Source organism: Dendrobium catenatum, unplaced genomic scaffold (genome assembly GCF_001605985.2).
Source record: "Dendrobium catenatum unplaced genomic scaffold, ASM160598v2 fragScaff_scaffold_621, whole genome shotgun sequence".
Taxonomy (NCBI): domain Eukaryota; kingdom Viridiplantae; phylum Streptophyta; class Magnoliopsida; order Asparagales; family Orchidaceae; genus Dendrobium; species Dendrobium catenatum.
Window position 1 is genome coordinate 10,608,315 of NW_021319083.1, and position 26,129 is coordinate 10,634,443.

Below are 26,129 nucleotides of genomic sequence, written 5' to 3' on the forward strand. Positions count from 1 at the left end.
ACGTCGCGAAAGCGAAACTTCTCCACGTGACCCGTAAGACTTAACCTACAACCCGACAAGCCCAACCCACGGGAGCTGCTTTCTAACTTTGTAGAAAGAAGCCTTTCGCTCTCCAGAAACCAGGAGCTCGGTGAAGATAAGCGTCTGCTATTCGAGGCAAATTATTGCATCCGGTGACAAGACGCGTAGATAGATTCAGATATTAATAAAATATTATTTTAAATTAAGCGTGTCAAAAATGCAGGTTAAGTACAGTCAAAGCGCAGTCAAAAGCGCAAGTTAAGTGCAGTCAAAGCGCATGCTAAACGCATCTAAAGCGCAGTCAAAAGTGCAGGTGATGTGGCATGTTTTTATTGGATATTCAAACCTATTCTGAGCGTCCGGTGACTGGATGCAATAATTTGCCGTTATTCGAAGGGAATAAATGAAAGAAATTGTCTAAATTGTTGTCATATCTACCATAATAATTTCATGAAATCATCTCTGCTTTCATCTCATTTAGTATTAAGCTTTGTTTGTGATAGCTTTCTTATTACTTTTTTAAGTAATTTTTTAGCACAAAAAAATTTAGGTTAAAAAATTTTTGTGCTAAAAAATTGGTTTAAGAATTAATAAGAAAGCCGTCCCAAATGAAATAATACAATAATAATGCAAAGGCAAATGAAATGAAGAAATTAATATGAAGTTCACTTAGGTGTAGCTTCCCCTCACTCAGAGAGTGGGTAGATATAATTTAGATTTCGTTTGAGATAGCTTTCTTATTACTTGTAAAGCAGTTTTTTTGGAAAAAAACAGTACTAAATGATATTTTAAGAAGCAGTAAGAAAGCCATCCCAAATGAAGCCTTGATGTTTCTAGACAAAGGAGAATAAGATTTTAAACAAACTTGTCTAAAGATTGACAAACAAAAAGAAAAAAAAAAGAAGCTTTTTTAACAAACCGACATGGATGGAATGCTACTTTCTCTGTAGGCTCAGGAGGAAAACTTTGTAATGAGCTTGTCGACATGAAAGAAAATGTCATTGATATGAGGCCGGACTGCAGGCTGAGGCTGCAGCATCCACACAATAAACTGATGGAATTGATCTGGATAGGAGGAGATAGAACTTGTTGGCCATTTGATCTGGGCATTCATAATGGCCGACTGTAAGCTTCCTTCAGCTTCATCAGCAGTAGCATACTCAAAAGGAGATTCTCCATACCTTGAAAGGAAATGAAATGAAATCAAATCAAAATGATGAGCTGATGTGTGGATACTTGCAGGTTTCAGTTGAATGAGAATTAGTTGCAGAAATAAAATAGCAATAAATATGGTTTTGGTGGTGGTGAATCATGAATCCCAGAGGGATGCTGCCTTAAAATTTTGATATCTTTACTGTAATGGAAAATATCTAACTATTAATTAAAGCAATAAAACTAAAAGTGAGATGCACTTGATAAATATGTCTTTTACTTGAGACAATTTACTCTAGATTTTTTTTTTTTTTTTTTTGCATTTGGATACTGAAGAAAGCGGGATCTTCAGAGAGCTGGGAACTAAACAGAAAGAGTTGTTTATAGAGAGAGGAAGTTGGCATGTTAAGAAACAGTTTGAAATGCTCATTAATGGATGAATTCACATTGAAAGAATGAGTTGAGCATTTCCATTTGGGCATTCACATTCTAACACGTAGCTTTCTAGTAAAAAAATTAAAATTTTTATACTAAAAAGCTGGTTTAAAAAACAGAAAGAAAGGTGTCCCAAACGAAACCTTAATTTCCTAGTTAAAAAGACATTTAATTCAAAATAATCTGCGTCGGAGAACTTTGAATTCTCTCCCTAGGGAGAGTACCAAATTTCTAGTCAAGAAAATGATGCACATTGTTTTAAATAGAACTATCATCCTATATAATGTAAGAGCCAGAGAACAAATACATGAGGGTAAGTTTACGCGAACATAATTTATACAAACAATCACTTTATCAAATTTTATTCAGTTTAAAGTGCAGCTGAAAATATATCTCCATTGAAATGAGAGCCACTAGCAATGACCGCTTAAGTATAACCATAAACCCTTCCAGATAAGAAAAAACTTATAAAGTTCTTTGTCTTCAAAAGTACTCGGAACTACTGACGCTGTGATAAAGACCATCAGCTGGAGTTCAATAATTTATAGCAGCAATTTCTACCTTGCCAACAAAAAATATATGCAAACTTAGTTGCCAATAAAAAATAGATGCAAAAAAAAAAAAAAAAATTTAATAGTTTATAATACTGAGTGAAAAGGTTCATACAAGAGCACTTACATGATTGCATATAGAGTACATCCTAGAGACCAAACATCTGTTCTCTCATCAATATAAGCTTGGCTCGGACAATCCCACAATTCAGGAGCACGATAAGGTGCAGAACAATGCTCAGCCGCCCATTCCTACTTAAGATGGGTTAAAGAGCAACAGACTAAGCATAGAACTAAGAACAGAATAATTAATAACAATTCTTTCTTTTCCAACGATTATACAAAGGCATTGCAAGAGTTTTAAGCTAAACAGAAATATAATGATGCAAAGCGCAAGACTAAGGCTTCATTTGGGATGGCTTTTTTATTGCTTCTTAAAACAGCTTTTTAGTTAAAAAATTAAATTTTTTATCTAGTAAGCTGCTTTAAGAAGCAGTAAGAAAGCCATCCGAGGCCTAAATCAGGCATTATATTTTGTGCAGTTCTACGTACTTTATTAAACAATACGGACGCTACAACAAATGATACCATGTAAGGTCAACAAGTTAAGGAAATGTAAGATATGAATATGTTAGGATGCATGTAATTATAACAAGATACAAGAGGGACGTGGGATGCACGTGAGAATTTCTTTCAAAACAATCTATCGAATGAAGGGAAAACAAAGCTAAGTAGTAAACATTTCCATCTTATTCCTTTACCTGCTTTAACACTGACAGAGCAAGTCGAATGCTCGAGGTAACACTTGCCAAGCCAATCCATTAATTTGATGGTGCATTAAACCTCCATAAATTACCTTATTTATTCCATATAATGAACATTTTTAAATACCAACATTAATTTTATTTCTTGTAACTTTGGTTTAACGTTTACTTACATCTCATATTAATTTTATGAATTATAGAAAATCAGAGGTACCAAATATAAAGAAAGGAAATATCGGGCATCCATATAAGTAACTATCATAAAATCTCTATAATTTTTTCACCAAGAACATTTGAAAATCATTAAATATATTAATAAATAATTTTTAAAACATAAATCTTTGAGAAATAAATTAACAGGAATGTCCATCCTCTTAGAGATAAATTATCAAAACTTTACTCAGAAGTAACTCAATTGATGCAAATATAAAATGCAAAATCAATAGAGGGTCTCCTTGCACTTAGAAAAAATCAGTGATAGCAAAATAATAATAATAATAAAAAGAAGCAGGTCCAAAATCCGCTTTGCTACAGGTTTAGAATACTAACATTATCACTAATTGTACTTTCCAACCATCACTGCCACCTAACACGTGGTAAATCACAAATAATTTTTTGATAATGTTTTAACAATTGATTCTAAACATTGCACTTAAAATTTATAATTTTATAAAGATATAGAGCTATAGAAACACATATTATTTAAATGGTGTTATCTATCGCACACACGTAAGTTCTTCAGAGAAAGTTGAAATATTTTAAGGAAATATATAATGAATAAGATGTTCAAAATATTTGTATCAGAGCATACAGTCTATCTTGAAACATTTTCATAAGTTCAGACATAAATGTTAGAAACGATTGAAGATATCATTTAACTTCATCTATGATGCGACTCGACACAGACACAGACACATTAATTATTGAAAATATAAGACACAAAAACAGGTTGGACACGGTATTATAGTTTTTATATTTTAAAAATAATGTATAAAAATTAAATAAATATAATGTTACAAATAATTTAGAAATAATAAGTCATTTAACTAGAATTGTGCTTAAAATGATTAATATTAAGATGTTGAGAGTTGGGCGTCGTTTACCGTCAACAAGAGAGGAGATAATAATGTTGTCGAGAGTCGAGCATTGATGTTATGCAGTAAATATTAGCGTCAATGTTAAGAGGGCATTTATCGTCGATGTTGAGAGGGCGTTGGTCATCGATGTTGAGAAGGCATTGGATAAAGATGAGATGTCAAGTTGTGGGTGTAGAAATTGCTAGCATTAAGCATCAATGTAAAGATAGCGTCAGACTTCAATATGGAGATCGTTTTGAAATGTTGATGTCAGACATCAATGTTGAGATGACATCGGACATTATTGTAAAATCAAAGTTGTAACCCGCCAATGAGAAATGAAAATGAGAATATTTGATGAATGAGGTATTAAGTGCGGGTGATTGATTTGATGTTGTGGATAGGAAATAAGAAATTTAGATTTTATATTTTAAATATAAGAAGTTATACTTAAAAAAAAATCATAAAATATTTAAGATGCGCGTGTCGGACACACGTGTCCAATTTATATTTAATATATTTTTTAATCGGACACGTTTTCGGGATGTCCGACACTTGTCGGAGTGTCGGTCGGAGGAGTGTCGGACGTGTGTCGTGTCGGATTCGTGTTGGACACTGCACGCCTCTTTAGGGATAAGTGTCGGTGCATCATAGAACTTCATAGTAATGATTTCAAGTTTGAAACTGGCAGAAATTCATCTTGATTGCAAAAAAAGATACACAAAAAATTTAGATTAACACGTGCACAACCCCAAAGTCTTCCATGCAGGCTCATTTTCTAACATCTGCAGCTAATCAAGATTTTCTATTCTCGGAGAAAATAATCCTACATGAACAATCTCTATAATCTTTCCCAGACTAAAAAAACCATGCATGATCAAACATGGTTCTCTTAGAAATCCTATATCTTCAAAGGCTAGAAATCTAACAGTAGCAAGAAAAATATTTGACACTAGGAGAAGACGGTTGAAATATTTCAAAGGTAATATGTCCAAAAAGCATTTTATTTCAACATAAAGAAAGTGTAATACTAAAAATTCAGCAACTGTGATATTAACACAAAAATTTATGGCCAATCATTGAAAACAAACCCATTTATTCAAACTATTTTACATGGAGGCAAAAGGATTTTGGCACTTGTATTCTCAATTTTGACATAACAATTGAATTCCAGTGCCTTGAAGGAAAGCTACTCCACCTTATTCTCGAAAATCTTGGGAGATGGGAGTGCTCAACTTACTTTCAAAACAATCAGTGTCATAAATGAACATCCTCTAAGTTATCTTCAGGAAAGTATAAGCAAACACATTAAAAGAAAAACTATAAGGGAACAAAAATCAAAGCAGCTACCAGATTATAAGTAAACAATGTTTCACGAATCAAGCACCATTCAAATTCAGGACAATTAAAGGTTCCATCTAGATAAAGCATCATATGTGAATTGGACTAAATGCAGATTTAATAAAGAACAGCAAAAGTACCTGCAACTGCAACGCCTCAGAACGTGAACAAATTTGCTTTCTAGCAGGCTGCGCACTTCCAAAATCCATTAAAATTGCAAGGGGAGGTTGCCCCTTCCTTTGAGTTATGAGAACATTTCCGGGCTTAACATCATTATGAGCATATGGAGGATCAAAATTGTGCATATGCTTCAATCCTGCACAGAGCTGGTAGACAAATTGCGTTCTCAATAGGCAACGTTTCAAATCATATTTGACAATAATAGAAATACAAGAGGAAAGTTGCTCAACAACTTCAATTATTTATTGGCGCCAATAAGAACCAATCTTCTGCTACGTTGCTTTTGATTATCATGAAATTTACAATGATGGCTAGATGCTGAAACCTAATCTATTATGTAGAAAGAACAATAATATTTTCCACAAAAGCCAGAAAAAGTAAAAAAAAAAATTCATGCATGCAGCATATTTCATTGTTCATACTGTGGGCTTCGAAAATTTGGCCTGGGCCTCCGCCCGCTGTGCTTTTCTTTTCGGGGGAGTTTTAACGGAATAAGTTCCAGGGTAAATTTTGAGAAGACAGATAGGTTTGTAGATAAGACACTACCCATAGATTTCGCCCTCATTTTGCCAGGACTTATGATCTGAGTTCTGGTTTCCTATAGGCGCAAACCCCTATAGTTAATTACCCCTCCCAATCATGAGAGAGAACTTTCAATTAAGGCTAATCATCAATCAGATACGTAGTATCAGGCGTATAGTAGCAGCAATGAGCTTAGGATGATTGAGAGGTTTGATATTTAAAATTTAAAATTTCACCATCTTGCACTTAAAGTAGATGGTGTGGGAATGGATGATGGACTCCATCAATCCCATGGTTTCGTCGTCCCGGACCATCATGATCCCTAGTCTACTTAATCAGAGGAGGTAGTTGATCAAACCTGATAGAAAGATCCTGGATTGCCACCGCAGAGGTGTTTTTAGGACTGATCAGTTTCAAGAGGTGTTTCAGCCACCTCAGGGATTGCCACCGCAGAGGGAGCAGGAGCATGCCATCATGTTGAAGGAGGGAGTGTCGCTCATCAGTGTACGGCCTTATCGCTACCCTTAGTTCCAGAAGAATGAAATAGAAAGATTGATTAGAGATATGCTGGAGGCAGAAATCATCAGACCCAGCATCAGTCCTTTCTCTAGTATGGTTCTATTGGTGAAAAAGAAGGATGACAGTTGGCGATTTTTCGTGGACTATCGAGCACTCAATAAGGATATTGTACCTGATAATTTTCCCATACCATTTATTGATGAGTTGCTAGATGAATTGAGTGAAACAATGATCTTCAACAAGATAGACTTGAAATCAGGTTACCATCAGATTCAGATGAAGAAAGGGGATGTTCCCAAGATGGCCTTTAGAACTCATGAGAGACATTATGAGTTCTTGGTCATGCCTTTTGGCTTCACCAATGCTCCTGCTATGTTCCAAACCCTTATGAATAAGGTTTTCAAACCTTATCTCAGACGGTTTGTACTGGTATTCTTTGACGACATCATGGTCTATAACAGAACAGAGGAGGAGCACTGTGAGCATTTGAAACAGGTGCTAGAGGTACTGCAGGAGCACCAGCTGAGGGCCAACTTGAAGAAATGTTGTTTCGCACAAGTCAGTGTTGAGTACTTAGGCCATGTTGTGTCAAAAGAGGGGGTGGCAGCAAATCAGTATAAAATTGAGGCAATGCTAAGGTGGCCAGTGCCAAAGAATCTGGAGCTGAGGAGATTTTTAGGACTGATAGGTTACTACAAAAGGTTCGTTAAGGGGTACAGCACCATAGCGTGGCCACTCACTAAGCAGTTGAAAAATGACAGATTCCTATGGGAGGCGGCCACAACAGGATTTGAGAGCCTGAAGAAGGCGATGACTACGGTACCGGTCCTAGCCTTGCCAGATTTCACTCAGACCTTCATTGTAGAGACGAATGTGTCTAGATACGGGCTTGGGGCAGTGTTTATGCAGAATCGTAGGCCCATTACCTATTTCAGCCAGGTTTTGACTGCTAGAGCCAGACTGAAGCCAGTCTATGAGAGAGAATTAATGATCATCATTTTGGCCATCCATAAGTGGCGACCCTACTTACTAGGGAGACATTTCATTGTCAGGACAGATTAGCGGAGCTTGAAATATCTGTTAGAACAATGAATGGTGACAGAGCATCAAAGGTGGCTGTCCAAGTTGCTCGGGTACGACTTTGAGATTCAGTATAGGCCAGGAGTGGAGAACAAGGCGGCAGATGCCTTGTCCAGATTTATGGGGGAGCTGCAGGCCGTGGCACTCTCTGTTCCTCTGATGCTTGACTGGGAGGCCATCAGGGAGGAAAGTGCTAGAGATGAAAGCTTGGGAAAGAATAGGTCAGATTTGCTGAAAGAAGATGGTAACCACCCAGGGTACTCAATGGAGGGAGACAAACTGCTATATCAGGGAGATTTGTGATGCCCCAGACCTCGATCCACATCCCAAACTTACTCTAGGAGTTTCACGGAAGCACTGTGGGGGGTCATTCTGGAGTCCAGAAGACATACAGGAGGCTAGCAACGGAGCTATATTGGAAGGGGATGCATAAAGATGTAGAGGAGATGGTCGCCAGATGTGAGATCTGCCAAAGGAATAAGTACATGGCCATGTCACTAGGAGAATTACTACAGCCGTTAGCTCTATCAGGAAGAGTGTGGGAAGAGATATCTATGGACTTCATAGATGGGTTGCCCCGCTCAGAGGGGTTCACAGTGATCTTAGTGGTGGTGGGCAGGTTGAGCAAGTATGCACATTTCATTCCCCTTCGACACCCCTACATCGCAGTGACCGTAGCGTCAACCTTCATCAGGGAGGTGGTCAGGTTACACGGAGTACCGGAGGCGATCGTATCAGATAGGGATAAGGTGTTCCTCAGCCATTTCTGGAGGGAGTTATTCAAGTTACAGGGGACAATTCTCAAGAGGAGCACAGCTTACCACCCACAAACGAATGGCCAGACGGAAGTAGTCAACAGGAGCTTGAAGACGTACCTGAGATGCTGTGTCAGAGACACCAAAGCTATGGGGGCTAAGTGGCTATCTTGGGTTGAGTACTGGTACAACACGTCCTTTCATTCTGCTTCACAAATGACCCCATTCAAGGTGTTGTACGGACGGGATCCTCCACACTTGATGTACTTTAGGAGTAGCAGTACCCCTGTTTCGTCAGCAGAGTACTTGGAGGAGAGGGATCGAGTGCTAGAGGAGTTGAAGAGGCATTTGCTGAGAGCTCAGCAAATTATGAAGAAACAAACAGATGGACATAGGAAGGACATACAATTTGAAATAGGGGAGAGGGTATTCTTGAAGCTCCGACCGTATCGACAGAAGACAGTCGCCAATAGGAGGAATGAAAAGCTGGCTCCAAGGTATTTTGGGACTTATGAAGTGCTGGAGAAGATTGGGGCAGTAGCATATCGACTGAAATTACCACCCTCGGCGACTATACATCCGATTTTTCATGTCTCGCAGTTGAGGAAGGCCATTGGTGACTACACAGCCAACCCCGAGCTACCAGCGACACTTACTAAGGATGTAGAGGTGATTCTGGAACCCTCGAAGCTGGAGGGGGTCCGCCAGAATGAAGAGGGAACTAAGGAAGACAAACTGCTATATCAGGGAGATTTGTGATGCCCCAGACCTCGATCCACATCCCAAACTTACTCTAGGAGTTTCACGGAAGCACTGTGGGGGGTCATTCTGGAGTCCAGAAGACATACAGGAGGCTAGCAACGGAGCTATATTGGAAGGGGATGCATAAAGATGTAGAGGAGATGGTCGCCAGATGTGAGATCTGCCAAAGGAATAAGTACATGGCCATGTCACTAGGAGAATTACTACACCCGTTAGCTCTATCGGGAAGAGTGTGGGAAGAGATATCTATGGACTTCATAGATGGGTTGCCCCACTCAGAGGGGTTCACAGTGATCTTAGTGGTGGTGGACAGGTTGAGCAAGTATGCATATTTCATTCCCCTTCGACACCCCTACATCGCAGTGACCGTAGAGTCAGCCTTCATCAGGGAGGTGGTCAGGTTACACGGAGTACTAGAGGCGATCGTATCAGATAGGTATAAGGTGTTCCTCAGCCATTTCTGGAGGGAATTATTTAGGTTACAGGGGACAATTCTCAAGAGGAGCACAACTTATCACCCATAGACGAATGGCCAAACAGAAGTAGTCAACAGGAGCTTGAAGACGTACCTGAGATGCTTTGTGTCAGTGACACCAAAGCTATGGGGGCTAAGTGGCTATCTTGGGTTGAGTGCTGGTACAACACGTCCTTTCATTCTGCTTCACAGATGATCCCATTCAAGGTGTTGTACGGACGGGATCCTCCACACTTGATGTACTTTGGGAGTAGCAGAACCCCCGTTTCGTCAGCAGAGTACTTGGAGGAGAGGGATCGAGTGCTAGAGGAGTTGAAGAGGCATTTACTAAGAGCTCAGCAAATTATGAAGAAATAAACGGATGTGCATAGGAAGGACATCCAATTTGAAATAGGGGAGAGGGTATTCTTGAAGTTCCGACCGAATCGACAGAAGCCAGTCGCCAATAGGAGGAATGAAAAGCTGGCTCCAAGGTATTTTGGGACTTATGAAGTGCTGGAGAAGATTGGAGCAGTAGCATATCGACTGAAATTACCACCCTCGGCGACTATACATCCAATTTTTCATGTCTCGCTGTTGAGGAAGGCCATTAGTGACTACACAGCGAACCCCGAGCTACCAGCGACACTTACTGAGGATGTAGAGGTGATTCTGGAACCCTCGAAGCTGGAGGGGGTCCGCTAGAATGAAGAGGGAACTAAGGAAGTGTTGATCAAGTGAAAGAATCTCCCGAATTACGAGGCCACGTGGGAACTATACGAGAGGAAGAAACATCAGTTTCCTGATTTTCACCTTGAGGACAAGGTGATTCTTTGGGAGGGCGGTATTGTTAGACCGGTTCACTTGGAACCGGTCCAGAACCAACCGGTCCAAGGGCCGCTGGTCTATAGGAGGCGAAAACTTCTGCCTCCTCTATCTGGTCCGCTCAAGGGGGCGGGCTCCACTACTCCAATCAAGTGAAATTTCAAACTGAGTGGGTAGAAGAGGGTTTGGGAGGGAAATTGAAATAGGAAAGATATTGTATTAAAGGGGATGAGGGAATTAGGGATAGGCATGTTTTGATTAATAGAGAATTAGGGTTTCGTGGTGCTTGGCTCTAGACTATCTTGTCTAGAGATTTGGGAGAGACGATCCTCCTCTCGAATTGGGGATCACTTGTATCTTGCTTTCGTGTGCGTTATGCTTTGTTTCGTTGATTGCAATCTACTGTTTAAGGGCTGATTTTGTCCAGATTTTTCTATCTTCTCGCTGTTTTCTTCCAATTAGTGATAGGTTTGCTTGCGAACTCAAGTATTCCCTTAGGGTTACTTGTGAACTCAAGTATTTTCTATCATTTTCCTTCCATTTTTGCTTCTCTTTTTCCATTTTTTTAAAGAGAGAGAGATAGGAGAAAAAGAGATAGAAAGAGAAAGAGTGATGGAGAGAAAGAGAGAGGGAGTAAGAGAGAAGCGAGAAAAAGAGAGTGAGACAAAGAGGGAAATATAGAGAGACTGAGAGTTAGAGGTAGACAGTGGCATGGAAAGATAGAGAGAAAGAAAGAAGGGAGATGAGAGAAAGTGAGAAAAAAAGAGGGAAAGTGAGAGAGGTCGGTAACTGGGTTAGGAGGTGGCACCAACGACTGCAGGCAATGGAGAGTGCACAGTGGCAGCTAAGGCAGCAGATCGCGTAATGACAACAGGATGTCTAGGACGAAAGACTTGGGCTGCTGTGTTGGAGAAGATAATGAGGGGGGCTTGAGAGTGAGATCGAGAGAGGAAGAATGAGAGAGATGAGGCTATGGGAGAGAATGAGGGCGCGCATGGGATGGGGGGGGGGGCGGGAGGGATCATGTGTGAGATAGGGAAGAAAAGGCCCGAAGGGGCGGGGGGGACGGGAAAGGCCGAAAGGTGTGTGACGTGGTTCATATACAAAGCATCATGGGATGGTGAGATGCAGTCGGATTTTTTTTTATTCAACAAAATCACCTCCACCAACTATCTTTTCTTCAGCAATCATACATTGTAGTAGTTTCATTCATTTCTCTCCAAAATTTATTTTTTAAAACCATCTTCCAATCCTCCTTGAGGAGCATAAACATTGGCTACATTCATGATTTCATCACTGATAATTATCTTAATATTAATCATTCTATCGCTAACCATATTAAACTCAATAATTTTATCTTCCAACTCTTTATCTACCACTGCCTAAGTCTCATATCTGTTAGCAAACATTCTAACACAGCAACTTCTAACCTTCCTCAATATTCTTAGATGCTTTCCTTTCCATTCGCCTTTAAAAGATGTTAATTCTTCTTCTTATTATAATATCCATCAATTCTGTTGTCTTCCCATTTGAAGTTCCCAAATTCTATGGGGCAAAAAAATATAATATTAGATTTAGACCCAGCCAATCATTTTTTATTTATCATCACAATTTTATTAACTAACGAAGCACGACTTAAAAGTGACACCCCAGCTCATCTTTGCTTTCTTTTCACTAATCGGGTTAAAATGACACTTAAGGGGCACATTCTAGCTCACTCTTTTCTACTTATCACCACAATCAGATTAGGTCATAGCATGCCACTATTGGGAAATGCTATAACACTGCCACTCAATAACATCTACTCCAAAAAATTGTTTACCAATTCTTAAATTCAACAAGAGACTAATTTCCACGTGCACTTACTTGTTTGAATAGTTGCAGAACAGTGATTGCAGGAAAGAACTCCTTGTTTGCCTGCATAATTTTGGTATTGTCCAACAAAGTTCCATCCAGATGAACTGGAAACAGCAAGTATGCTTCATGATTTGTTGGTCCATCTGGTGCACCCTGCATCAACATAATGAAGAGTTTGGAAGTCAGGTAAATCCCATTTCAAGAGAAAAGGTAAATAATTTCAAGGAAAAAAAAAACTGGAAGGTCAAGCAAAGTACAAAAAGTTCCAATATTTATTTTTTTAATGACGTTATTTTTCACCTCAAGGACAAACATTTTAATTTTTTTTAATAATAAAAGCTGTACCAAGTGGATGGCTCTTTTATTATGGAACCGGTGAAGGGATTAATGAATGAAAAAAATAAAGCATAAGAAAAATACTCAAAAAAGCAATGCGTAAACACTTAGTAGAACTCTCACCAGAAAATCTTAACATGAAAGTATCAGATGAAACTTCATGAATAAAATGCCAGCATGGTTTTAACGTGGTTGAACGCCAGTGTATGGTGCAAAGTATAAATATATATATTAAAAAAAAAAATTTAGGAAAAAAATTGAGTGAGGATTTCCTGACCAAAATTTAGTCAAAAAGGATTTTATAATCATTGGATTTATTTTGAAATAATTAAAAGACCTAAGTTGATTGATTATTCATGTACGTCACCATCTCAAAAGCAAATCTAAAGATTTTAAAAAGCCATCCAAGTATAAATTTTGGTCGGGATATCCTGACCCAATTTTTCTCCATCTAAAAGTGTTTCTGAAATATGGTCAAATAGATGCACTATTTCCAGATTTGCTTATATCGGGATATCATTGGTTTAATGAGCACTAACTTAAAATGAATTATTGCAGTAAATATTTGGTCAAGGTCAGCAGCCATTTCAAATTATTGATCAAATCGTAATAATATATTCGTTTATAGCATTAAACATTTGCACTTAAACATTCGAAAAAAAATAAATATATCACAAAAGTTTATAAGAAGATGAATTCCTAGCAGTAAAATAAAAAAACTGATAAGAGTAAACAATGATGAAGAATTTTTCAATAATGATTATTTAAAGAATAACTTAAGGAAAAGTATCAAAATATTGCATATTCATGAGTTAACAAAATATGGTACCTAATGTGAAAACGACAATAGAGTATATAACATTATCAATAATAGTATATATAATACAGTATAGCACAACTATTATAAATACCATATACAATACAAATCAAACAATGTTTATGAAAAGTATGGATGAAAAATAAACAAAATCAAATTTAAAAGAGGATCAAGAGCAATATGACCAGGGGAATGTTGCAGTCTATGATTATAACAAAAAATAATTCTCAAACCTTAAAAAACAAATCTCAAAGGATAGTGATTAAGATAATGGAGTATAATCATGATACATCAACATAAATTGCGTAAAACATGACACAATAATGAAAGGAAAAAAATAATACAAAAATAGATGTATTTCTTCATAACTGCGTAAGATTTAAAATAGCCTCTCATTCTGTGATACACCGATACTTCCTCTCAAAGAGATACAGTGTTTGATATGTATCGGATACGACATGCGTTCGACACGCCTCTGACACATGTAAAAGATGTATCCGATTTTAAAAAATATAAAAAATAAATTTGACATGCAAGTCTAAAATATTTTATGAAATTTTTTAAAAATATTATTTATTGTATCTCAAATTTTTATCTAGTAGAAAAATAAAAAAATAAATTTCTTATTTCCTCTCCAAAGTCCTAAATCAATTGCCCGCACTCAATACTTCATTCCCTGAGCATTCTCTTTTTCATTTCTCTCTGGTAGATTGCATGAAAGGTTTCACAAAAACCCTTGAAGTCATTTTAATATCGACATCCAATGTTGTCATAACATCAGTATTTTAAAACCATCTCAAAATCAAAGACTAACGATCTGTTAACATTAACACTCGATGCTAGCAATTTCTACACCCATAATCACGCCAGTTTTGTCATATGAAAATCTCAACTTTGTCCAATGTCATCTTAACATCGACAACTAACGTCATTTCGAGATCAAAGATCGACATCATCTAGAGATCAACAACCGATGTCGTCTTGACATCAATGCCTGATTGAAGATCATTGTCATCTCCCATCTCGATGCCTAACACGACATCGACACCCGACTTTTGACATCCTGATTTTAATTATTTTAAGCATAAATCCTAGTTAAATTATTTTTATTTCAATATTATTTTAAATATTTTACTAGTTCAACTTTTATACACTATTTTTAATAAATAAAAATTATAATATCATGTTCAACTATTGTCTGTGTCCTATATTTTTTAATAATTGACGTGTCTTGTGTCCGTGTCGTGTTGTGTCTATGTTGCCATGTTCGTGTCTGTGTATTATAGGCCTTATCTGAGACATCAGGTGGAGGCTTTCTTACAAAGCACCAACATGCCCACCTTTTCAAACTTAGGTTGGGAATGCATTGGATTCTTGGGTAGTATGTTGCCTAAAACATATGTGTTCACCACTAAGATGGTAGCATCTCTATAAGTACATCATTCTCATTAATGAGAACTGCAAAATATTTGTATTGTTTGCATTATCATGTTTAGAGAACCTACTAGAAAATAAATTAATGAATTTGTTTACAAAATTCCAGTCTTGTACTTCATAGGATCCAGCCATAAATCAATGTTGTGATGTAAAAAAGAAGGTAAACATTTACAATCCAGTAGTAACTTAGCAGTTACTAAACGAATAGTTGACTTGATGACGAACTTTCTTTGAGCTAAATAGTATGAACTAAAACAAAAGAAACAACAACATCAAGCCTTTATCCCACTATGTGGGGTCGGCTACATGAATCCTTTTTCTCCATTGTCCTATTAAAGGTCAAATTCTCGTTTAAATCTAATAAAGAAAGGTCATTCCTAATATTTTCTAACCAAGTCTTTTTAGATCTGCCACTATCTTTCTTCACATAAGTCAAATCTAATACCTCTACTCTCCTAACAGGGTCATTGGAAGGCCGCCGTTTTATGTGACCAAATCATCTAAGACAACTCTCTCTAATCTTATCTTCTACTGGAGCTACTCCAACCTTTTCACGTATATGCTCATTTCTTATCCTATCTCTAAGGGTAAAGCCACTCATCCACCTGAGCATCCTCATCTCTGCCACACTTAACTTAGTATTATGTTTCTCTTTTAATGGCCAACATTCAGCACCATAAAGCATCTCAGGGCTCACTACCAACTTATAGAATTTTCCCTTAAGTTTGAGGGATACTTTTCTATCACACAACAAGCTCGAAGCATTCCTCCACTTCAACCATCCAACTTGAATTCTATTGATAATATCCCCATCAATTTCACCATCACTCTGAACAATAGATCCAAGATATCTAAAACGTGTACTCTTATTAATGACTTGATCGCCCAAAGTCACAATCCCCTCACTAGGTCTATTACTACTAAAATTACACTCCATATATTCCGTTTTAGATCTACTCAAGCGAAAACCTTTAGTCTCTAATGTTGACCTCCATAATTCAAGTTTACTTTCAACTCCCTCTCTAGTCTTATCAACAAGAAGAATATCATCAGCAAAAAGCATACATCAAGGTACATCCTCTTGCAAATGTCTAGTGAGAACATCCATGACTAAAGCAAAAAGATACGGGCTTAAGGCTGATCCTTGATGTAACCCAACTGAAATAGGGAAATACTTGGTCAAACCACCTTCTGTTTGAACACAAGTAATAGCTCCTGCATACATATCTTTAATGATTTGAATATAAGCATTATTAACTTCTTTCTTTTCAAGAACTCTCCATAGCACTTCTCTTGGAACTTTATCATATGCTTTTTCTAAATCAATAAATATCATATGTAGATCCTCCTTATTTTATCTATATTTCTCCATCAAACATGTTAATAAATTTTGTTGAAGTAGTAAAAAGACTCTTGAAGATGGAACTTTAAGCGCCAATCCTTTTCAAAATGACTTTGGGGTATTAAAAAGCTGTTTTTCTAGATTTCCTCACAAAAACTAATGACTGAGTCTTGTTGATTTAGGATAGTTATGTGACATGGCATTACATGTCATATTTGAACTTGTCACAGTATTTGGACATATCAGCAACTATCTAAGTAAGGTTATTTACAAAATAAAAAAGTGATTTGGTGTTGCTTTCATTTAAAGGAACATTTTAAAAAGACTTCTCATTATGAAAGATCCTTAGCTTAACATTTTAATTGCACTTTAGATTACTCTCCCTAGGTTTATTTCCTTATGTTATTTTATTGCATGTCAAGTCCTCCTATAAATTGATAAAGTTTGTAATTGTTTTACAATCATATGCATAATATGAAAATTGTTCTTTCTTTATCTTTCTCATCACATCTATTTATCTCTTTTGGTTGATTCTAAATCTATAATTCAGTTCTTCATGCCACAGTCAACATCAACTTGTATCTAAATGGTGTCAATTTTTGACAGGACCCGAAACACGACTCGAACCCGACCCAGAAAAATCCGGGTTAGGGTCAACCCGGACCTGAAACGAGTCGGGTTCGGGTTCAACAAATCAACCCATTTTAAAAATCGGGTCGGGTTTGGGTTGACCCAGCAACCCAAATTGACCTGAAATTGACACGAAAGCTCCTATTCGACCCGGAAACCCGTGATTGACCCGAAAATCAAATAATGACCCGATTTTTTACTTGAAAACTAGCAATTTTAGGTCAACTTCGGGTCATTCGTGTCGGGTCGGGTTGACCCAAACCCGAATCGGGTAGGGTTCGGGTCCAAAAACCTGACCCGTTTTTAAAAACGGGTCGGGTTCGGGTTGACCTGAATAGTGCCGGGTCAGTTCCGGGTTTGACCCGAACCCGACCCGTTGACCCGAATTGACACCCCTACTTGTATCCAAGCAAAAGAGATCCTTTCATCGTTTCCCCTTAGATCGTGTTTGACCGTTTAGCATGTATGTGTGTGATCTACATACAAACTCATGTTGCGGAAACAACATAACATCTTCATTGCAAAAATGACATCCCCGTGACTTTCTTCCCAAATCACACTTCCCAAATCACACTTGACTCACCGCACATTTGTTCTTAACCCCTCCCTTTCTTAGGATTCTACCATCTCCCTCTAAACTCACCTCATACCAGCTCTCTTTTTATGTTGCACATACTGCTCTCTGTAGCACTCGAGTGCCCCATCACCCATGCTCATTCCCTCCGCCATAGCACAGACCATATGATCGCAACCCCTCATCCTGCATTATCACTCACTCACTACCAAAGGGACACCACCACAAACCCACCCTTGCTGCATAGTATGCGACCAATCCAGTGACGTAATGCCACCTAACTCTCATACTTCATATCCTCCACGATTGTGCAATTCTAAAAATCCCCCCTTGCTAACTACTAGAGCCCATAACCCATACATCATCCTTTTTTCTTTTGTTCCATTATGTACTTACCTGTCATAGCCCCCACCCACCATCTATTACATAATTCATCATCTTTCACTCTAACTGCTTGCATGAGTACCCTAACAGTGATCTTACCATTTCGGCAGCATCTACTTCCTTCTCAATAGGGTCCTGTCATCAATCACTAGCCTATGAGGGATAATCCACTGTTTTATCCACTTGCATGTTCTCACATATCCCCACAACCACCTTATGCAACATCCACATGCACCAAGATAGCACTTCCCTACTTTTGCTAACCAGCAATATCCTTACACACTTACCTTCCTAGCAATCTTTATCACCATCTCTCTTGACTTCATGGCTTATTATGACTACGTTGATACCCTACTTGCACAATGATCTTCACAGAGTTCACACAATCAGCCTCACCAACCTATCTTTAGTAGAAATGCGCCATATCTACTTCTTGTGATCCTGAAAGACCCCAAGTTGAAGAACTTCATCATTAAAAGGAAGCATTAGATCAAATTTTAAGGAGAATACGTCATGAATATATATAAGGAGCAAGCATATACCAATCTGGATGAGATTATTGCAGATTGAGATGATCTCCTACAGGTGTTATTGAAGCTTATTACATGGCTTGTATAAGAAGAGTGATTGTGAAAGTGAACTACTTGTTTTTAGATCATGACAATAATTATGTTGATTGATCTCCATGATCATCAAATTAATAACAAGATCAAGACTGAAATTCCAAGGACACAAGTAAACTAAGCACCAAAAGTAAGGAGATTAAAAATAATCATTTGAGGATACATACGAGGATGATTCTAGTTTTGAAGATAAATATACTGAAATAAATGATGCCAATGATCAACCTACAATTGATTAAGTGATTTGGATATTCATTATACTGAGGAGATTATTGTATCGGAGGATCTAAAAGATGCTAATGTTACACCTAAGCCTATGGAGTTCTCCATCACTATAGTTGCTAACCAACCTTTATAAATGGAAATTCAACTTGTTCCTCAAATTCATGTACAATTGTTCACTCCATCATAAGTTGACTTCTTTGCACTAGCTCTACCACTAGACTATCATATAGGTTCCCATACATATATCATAGCATATGTAGATGTCCAAAATTTCTACCAACTATTGAGATGGTTACACAAGATCATTAATTCCCTATGCAATTATTTACTCCTCCAAACATATAGAGTAGCATATTTCCACCACTATCACAGCTTGATTGTTATTGGAATCTAATTCATGATGTATGCCAAAATTCAGCTCTGAAGCCGCCAAATTCTCCAAAGGGTGATCATTCATTGACATGTCCGCTCATCTCTCATAATCCACATTGGCCACCTCCACTACCGTAAGCCTATAAAGCTTGTGAACTTCTAAGTCTATAAGACATACATAACATGTTCCAACATCGCACATTATGGACACCAGTTATTCCTCTTCAACTCTTCAGGAAGAGTTTTCCCACCGCAGGAAAGGTGATTGGACACAACATTTGACATGTCTATAACTCTATATTTACCTTATTTGAACTTGCCATATTGAATATTTCAGCACCCGATATTATAAATTTGCTTATGTAATAAAAATGTAGTTTAAAGTTGCTTTACCTGGAGGATCAATTCATAAAAGATCCATCAACTATGAAAGATCAATGTTTTAATATTTTGATTACACTAATATTACAATCCATAAGTTAATGTCCTTCTATTATTTCATCACATCTCATATCCTATTATAAATAGAGAAAGCTTGTCCAGGTTCTACAATTATATGTTACAAAAATTGCTCTCTCGATCTCTCTCATCTCTTCTACTTCTCTCTTTTTAAGTAGAATCTAAATCCACAAATTGGTTCTTCGGCCCTAGTTCAGATCACTTGTACGGTAACAAAAAAATTCAAGCTTTATTCTTTAATAAAGAAGTCATGCTTTATGAATCAAAAGCAAAGGTGTAAGCTTAAAAAAACAGTATAATCATTCGAGAGAAGTTAATTGTAATTATTCAACTGTTCAATAGAAGAAAGTGTTACCTTAATAGAAATGATGGCATGATCAAGAAGCGGAAGCAAATTAGGGTGATTGAAAAGAGAAGAAACACGGATCTCCTCTCTCACCAACTCTAACTGATCCTGACTTTGAATGAGAACCTTTTTCAAAGCATATGTGCCGTCATCTAAAGTAACATAAAAAAGATAATAACTCGTTAATACTTTATAATTTGGTATTCCTAAACATTTCATAATGAAATCTTATTTAGGTATCTCAAACAAAACAGGAAATGATAAATTGAACAATCATGTCAACTAGAATAAAACATGACACGAAAGAAGCTATAATAAATCTCGTACTGCCACATCATCACTAAATGTTATTCAAAAGGCTATTTTGGCAGATTTACTGACAATTTGATAATCAGGATTCGGTAAATTTGGAATATAAGAAGATTCTCCCTTATAATACTCTTTGGAAGATGGTTCTACTCAACTCCATTATAAATGTGATTATATAAGCAAGGTTTAAAATTGCGCAATTGGGTATTGAGGCTTTTTTCACTCGTGAGCAGATCCATAAGTCTTAAGGCGTAAGCATCAAAATCCAAATATTGCGTAAAGTGAAAAATAAAGGTTAAAAGTGATTTTTTTGTATAATACCCAAATAATATGTTAAATAATGACATATTAACTTTCTACTGAACTATAAAATGAAAAATTGACATACATATGAAATTAAAAATTGCACAAAACGTAAAGTGACAAGTGATAAATTGTGTGAAATAGAATTGAAATCCAATATTACAAGAGCAAAATAACATTAAATATAAGAATTACGTAGAAGTATCTTATAACATCAAGTTCAACTCTAAATTCCTTCTTTCTTAATTCCCTAGTCATCCACATTTAATTCTTAAAAAAATTTAACATAATTAGCAACGACTCAGAAATCATCTGCAATATGTATATATATATATATATATATATATATATATATGTATATGTAGCATATTGAAAAGAAGACATGCCATATCTTCTCAAGAAAAACGACCGCCCAGGCAGGCGGGTTCTCCGCCTGCAGTACGTGAGAACCGGCCCTTTTTGGGCCGGTGTTGCTGTGGGCTGGACCGGCCAGTCCGGTCCATCACATTGCTTCAAAGGTGGAAGAACAGGAATAAGGTTTACCATAATACAACAGTACTACAAGAATTCTAATTAATTCAGTAGAATGAAGATGTCTAATTAACAAATTAATACAACCATGAAAAAATATTAATTTTAACATCTGATAAAAACTAGGTTCCTATGACAGCTACAAAGACTTCTCAACTTCTACGATACTGAGCCTGCAATTGGCATAAATCAAAGACGTGTAAAATATCAACTTTTATATATTTTAAGCAGGAATGGAAACATCAGAATATACACTTTAGATCTAATAGTAGAGAAAATGGTAAGATTACCAAATTTAAGAAGACAATAAACAAATGCTACTAGCAAGACAGTTACTTGTCATCAACAAAGCAATAGACGTAGAATGGTAGATTGAGGAAAGGGTAATACTACATCAATCAATAATATCTATCATATCAAGGCAAAAGGTACAAGAGAGAAAATGGCAGTCAGTAAATGCAAGAAGAACGAGTGATTCCTGAACACAATTTTCTCAAAATTTAATTTTTTAAAAAAATCATGCAAATGTGATTGGTTATAGGAACTGCTCAGACTGTGTACGTAACACAGCCGACTCCTTAAGGTTATATCTTAATGGATTCCCCCTTCCCATGCTCAGTCCATCACTATGTTGCACCGATACGGATACGGCGACACGGATACGGGACATGTCAATTCTTAAAAATACAGGATACGGGTACGACGCGGACACGGCATTATAATTTATAAATCATACATAAAAATTAAGAAAACAATCAAAGGATAATATTTGAAATTACAAAAAAAATGAAAGTAACATCTTTTGTAGCCTTGTAGCTTATAATATCAAAATAAAAATAAGCATTAAATGTCCAATACAACAACAGAAGCATAAACATAAATTGTCTAGTACATGAAGTTTGAACTATTCAATAGAAGGAATGATATGATTAGCTTTTTCAGTGGTTTGTCTTTGAACTTCTATATCATCTTCAATAAATATCATAGCTTCTAATTCATGCTCATCAAGTGAAAGATTAGCAATTTCTAATTTCCCATATCATCAAGAAACTCAAATCTATATTGGAAATGAGAGAACCTCGCTTGCATCCGTGGAAGTAAATACAACGGGTCTTTTTTTTTTGATATTTTTTTGTTTTTCAACTAACATGCGGATACGCGTGTTCTTTTGAAACTAAATAATATTTTAATTGGATATGGCAAAGCCGTATCCGACAAGTATCAGTGCCGTATCAGAGACGTATCCGTGTATCGGTGTATCAGATACAACACGCCTTCATAAATAGGTGTATTTGTGCAACATAGGTCCATTAGTACCCTATCTCCATCCCCTTCTCTTCCTTTGCCTCCTCCACCCAAATGGATAGTCAATAAACAGTCAATGCGCACATGCCAAAGATAATCTTCATTGTGTCAAGAAAGAGGCCATGGTTGAAGTCTAGATTGACGTAGACCTCTCTGTTGGAATAATAACATCCCATGAAGATTATATTAATCTGCTCTTTTTATTTCATATTCCCATTCACAATAGAAACTCCCGCTGAGTTCTCTCCACATTGCCTTAATTCTGGCTGTCGCAAGCCGAAGGGGCGAGCATGCTACACTTTCTAAGGGGCGAGCATGCTACAATCAAATCTTTTAGTTCGATTATTCCATTGGAAGCTAGCCATTCCACATGTCGAAGACCTCCATGACAGAAAACTCATGGAGATCGACTTTGGCAATCACTTAGGCAAGTGACACTCCTATGACTTTACGCACCTCTACCACTTTATGCAAGCATGTGACTCAAGTACATCTTCTAAGGTTTTGTAAAAGTGGCTCATTTTTATAAACAAATTATGTTTGTTTGCCATAACTATATAATGAATTTATTCCCATCCCTTCATTACAGTAAATGATGGCGTCTACATGAAGCTCTCTTGCTCTCTTCTGCTATCCTCCATTGCCTTCGCTTTTTCAAAAGTATTTAAAATGTTGCTTTAGATAACTGAATAGAATTTGAAATTGCCTTTTCTACATTTATTTCATTTTCTTCCTTGGCCGCATGATTCACCAAAAGGGGCAGCAACAGTGGAGGAGGCCAATAGAAGTACATATTAGACTAATGTCAAGCTTATCCTTTATAAAGTGTCCAACTACAACATACTTTTCATGGTCATATTAAACAGAATAATGTGCAATATTGATAATTGACTTGTTATCAAAATTGAATCCATTAGACCTTCTCATATGATCTTTAAATCTTTCAGGATAATGTTTAGCCCTAGCAATTCACAAATTCATAGTGACATATACCTACATTTGGCTTCTACGCTAGATCTTGCTATCACATTATGTTTTTTTTACTTCTCCAATTCACGAGGTTCCCTATTAAGAATGTGTAATATCCTGAAGTTAGCCTCCTATCAACCAAAGAACCCAAATAATATGTATCTATGTTTGCTTCAAGTGTAAAATTTCACCTTTTAGAAAAGAATTCCTTTGATCGAGATTTTGCTTCAAATATTGTAGAATTTTTATATGCTGCTCCAAGATGTGCTTGTTTTGATATTGTGCCTAAATTTGCTCACCACACCAATGGCGTAGGTAATATCAAGTGTATTATATGATGAATAGAATAATCTTCTTGCTATAAAGCTATATCATTGTTGTGTCATCTTGAGCATCTTCAAGCTTATAATTAAATTCCATGGAACTCAATGGGTTTGCAACTTACCCATTTCTTTCAACATGTTTGTTATATATTTTTATTATGATATGCAAACTCCATATCAAAAGTGTGAAACTTTAGTGCCAAGAAAGAACTTTAGATTACCAAAGTCTTTGACTTCAAATTCTTGGAATAATTTTTCTTTAAAATTTCAATTTCTTCCAAATCATCACCTATCATGATAGTATGATCAACATAAACAAATAATATGGATAGTTCAGCTGAATTTGTGCAATCAATCATTTAAAAGCAGGTGAAATGGTATGATTGATCAACAAAGTAAATAAAACAAAGGAAAAAATTATAAGATTTAATCAGTTAGAACCAAGCTAACAACCAAGAATTCAAATACTAGTACTGCAAGAGACTCACGAGTTCAATCAATCATCACTATAAGCTGATCATTGTGACAAAAACCAGCAGTTGTCTCCAAAGCAATTTCTACCGCTTCATGTATGTTCTAATTCTGGCAAATCCTAGTTTCAATTTGATTCCATTTAATTATCAATGAGATCTGCATGTCCTAAGAAGCAACTTCTCACTTCAGATGCACGTGCATTGCAATAATGAAGGGAAACAAACAAGTAAAATTAATAATTATGAAAACAATAACCTGGATCCCCTAACCAGAATAACCTAATTTCACAAATATTCCTGATTAGCAGAACTGCACTAAGAAAAACGACAAGCACAAAACAGAACGCATAAGCTCTGAGATCAAAAATTTGGAGAGTCAATCAAAATTTCTAAAATCATAAGTACCTGAAATATGGGAAGGGTCGATAGATTTCTTGGCGGCAAGGCTACCAGGTGACGCAGAGGCGTCTGCAACGACCTCCTTGACGAGGTAGACGAATGCAAAGCCACCTTCACCGAGCTGCCTCACGATCCTGAAGCGGTTCTCGTTGATCCATACGTCGGCGCTTCCATTGGCCGCGTCGTAGAAGGCGTTGAGTCCGGAGAAGGAGCAGCCCATCGTCCCCTCTTCCTCTCTTACTTTATGCTTATCTTTCCAAAAAGAGGAACACAAGAAAAAGGATTGGGAATGACAATGCCAGTTTCGGCTTAGAGTTCAATGAGATGAGCAGATCTCTCCGGTCGCCTCATTGACCTCGCTGGTCCTCACTCCCTTCTATCGCTCTCCTTCTTGTTCCTGCCCGCTGCTCGATGCCGCAAGTAGATCTGTCCTCGAAAAAAGCAAATCCATATGTTTTGTCGGTTATGAGGAATTTATATTGATATCAATTAATATATTTATATTTGTATATTATATTATATTTATTTTTTATTTATATAAAATTTAAATTATAACCTATCAAAATTATCACTTCATTACTTCATTATGCTTTATAATCCTCCATTGAGCTCTTAAGCTTCGTCCAAACACCCCCATTTGAATTCATATACCCTCTTATAAAGGAGCAATTATTATGTCGTGTCAAATCTGAACGTATCTGAATGTATACCGAGTGCTCAATATCGAGTTTCAGGTGACGTGGCACGTGGTTATTGGTCTATGAACGCGTTCGGTGACCCGGACGTAATAATTGCTCCTTATCAAGCCCCTTGTCTTCATCATCCTCTTCTATGAAAGCACTTCATCAAGGCCCTTTTCTTTAGGTTCTTCAATTTTATCATTGAACTCCTCCATCTTGTATAGGATAATAGTATGTCGTTGTGATATGAACCTAATAATGAAACAAGAAAATTAGTTGTCAGAGAATGAGATATTGCACAAAACTCTAAAAAAATATTTGGTAAGAAAAAGGGTAATTCAAAGATGCCCATAGATTAAAATTTTATTGGAGAAAAAAGAGAGTGGAGCAATAGCTCATTTTATTCATTGTCTATCAAAATTCACAACGAAGAGTATATATAGACTTACAAGAACTCACTTTGACGCATTACCTATTTACCACCCACTAACATAACCCAAAAAAACATCTATTATAGTTATTATAACAATTATATCCCTTACTTTGCCCACTCTTCAAATTGATCTTGCCCTTAAGTTCAAGCAAGTCATTGGATAATTCAAAGATGTTATCGATTTAGGACTTCAATGGTGGTGATAAAGGAGGTAAGTTTGTACTAATATTCAAATGAAAAATGAAAGTTGGATTGGTGTGATTGAGGTGGATCTGGGTACATTGTAAATTTAGTTATGGTGAAAGATCTAGCAATAACATTTCATTGATGGACTTTAACATTACTAAATTCACATGGAGGGTGGGGAGGTGACAAATTCAATGAGAATTAGTGGGAGATGATGAGGATGCATATCTGGATAACGAATGGGGAATGTAGTATTCATAAGCGTGTAATGTATAGATTGAACATGATCTATAATGATGGGGGTCAAAAGTGGCAATATTTGAGTTGTCATGAATGGGAAAGGAGATTGATATGAGAGCAAAGATGGTTTTAGAGGAAG

The 26,129-nt window shown here is 36.8% G+C and overlaps 1 protein-coding gene across 2 annotated transcripts; it reads right to left on the reverse strand.

The window, feature by feature from the left end:
- Positions 1-630: 630 nt before the first annotated feature.
- LOC110113392 (probable serine/threonine-protein kinase DDB_G0291350) lies at positions 631-24,903 on the reverse strand. 2 transcript variants are annotated; one of them, XM_020845954.2, is made up of 6 exons: positions 24,458-24,903; positions 19,849-19,991; positions 12,304-12,447; positions 5,481-5,666; positions 2,287-2,411; positions 631-1,202 (listed from the first exon to the last, which is right to left on the reverse strand). In XM_020845954.2, the coding sequence occupies exons 1-6, from the start codon at positions 24,669-24,671 to the stop codon at positions 974-976; spliced, it is 1,041 nt and encodes a 346-aa protein (XP_020701613.1). In that variant the 5' UTR covers positions 24,672-24,903; the 3' UTR covers positions 631-973. The 2 variants fall into 2 exon arrangements, with proteins under 2 accessions (XP_020701613.1, XP_020701614.1); XM_020845955.2 differs by lacking the exon at positions 631-1,202 and adding an exon at positions 1,924-2,116.
- Between the last annotated feature and the right edge of the window lie 1,226 nt (positions 24,904-26,129).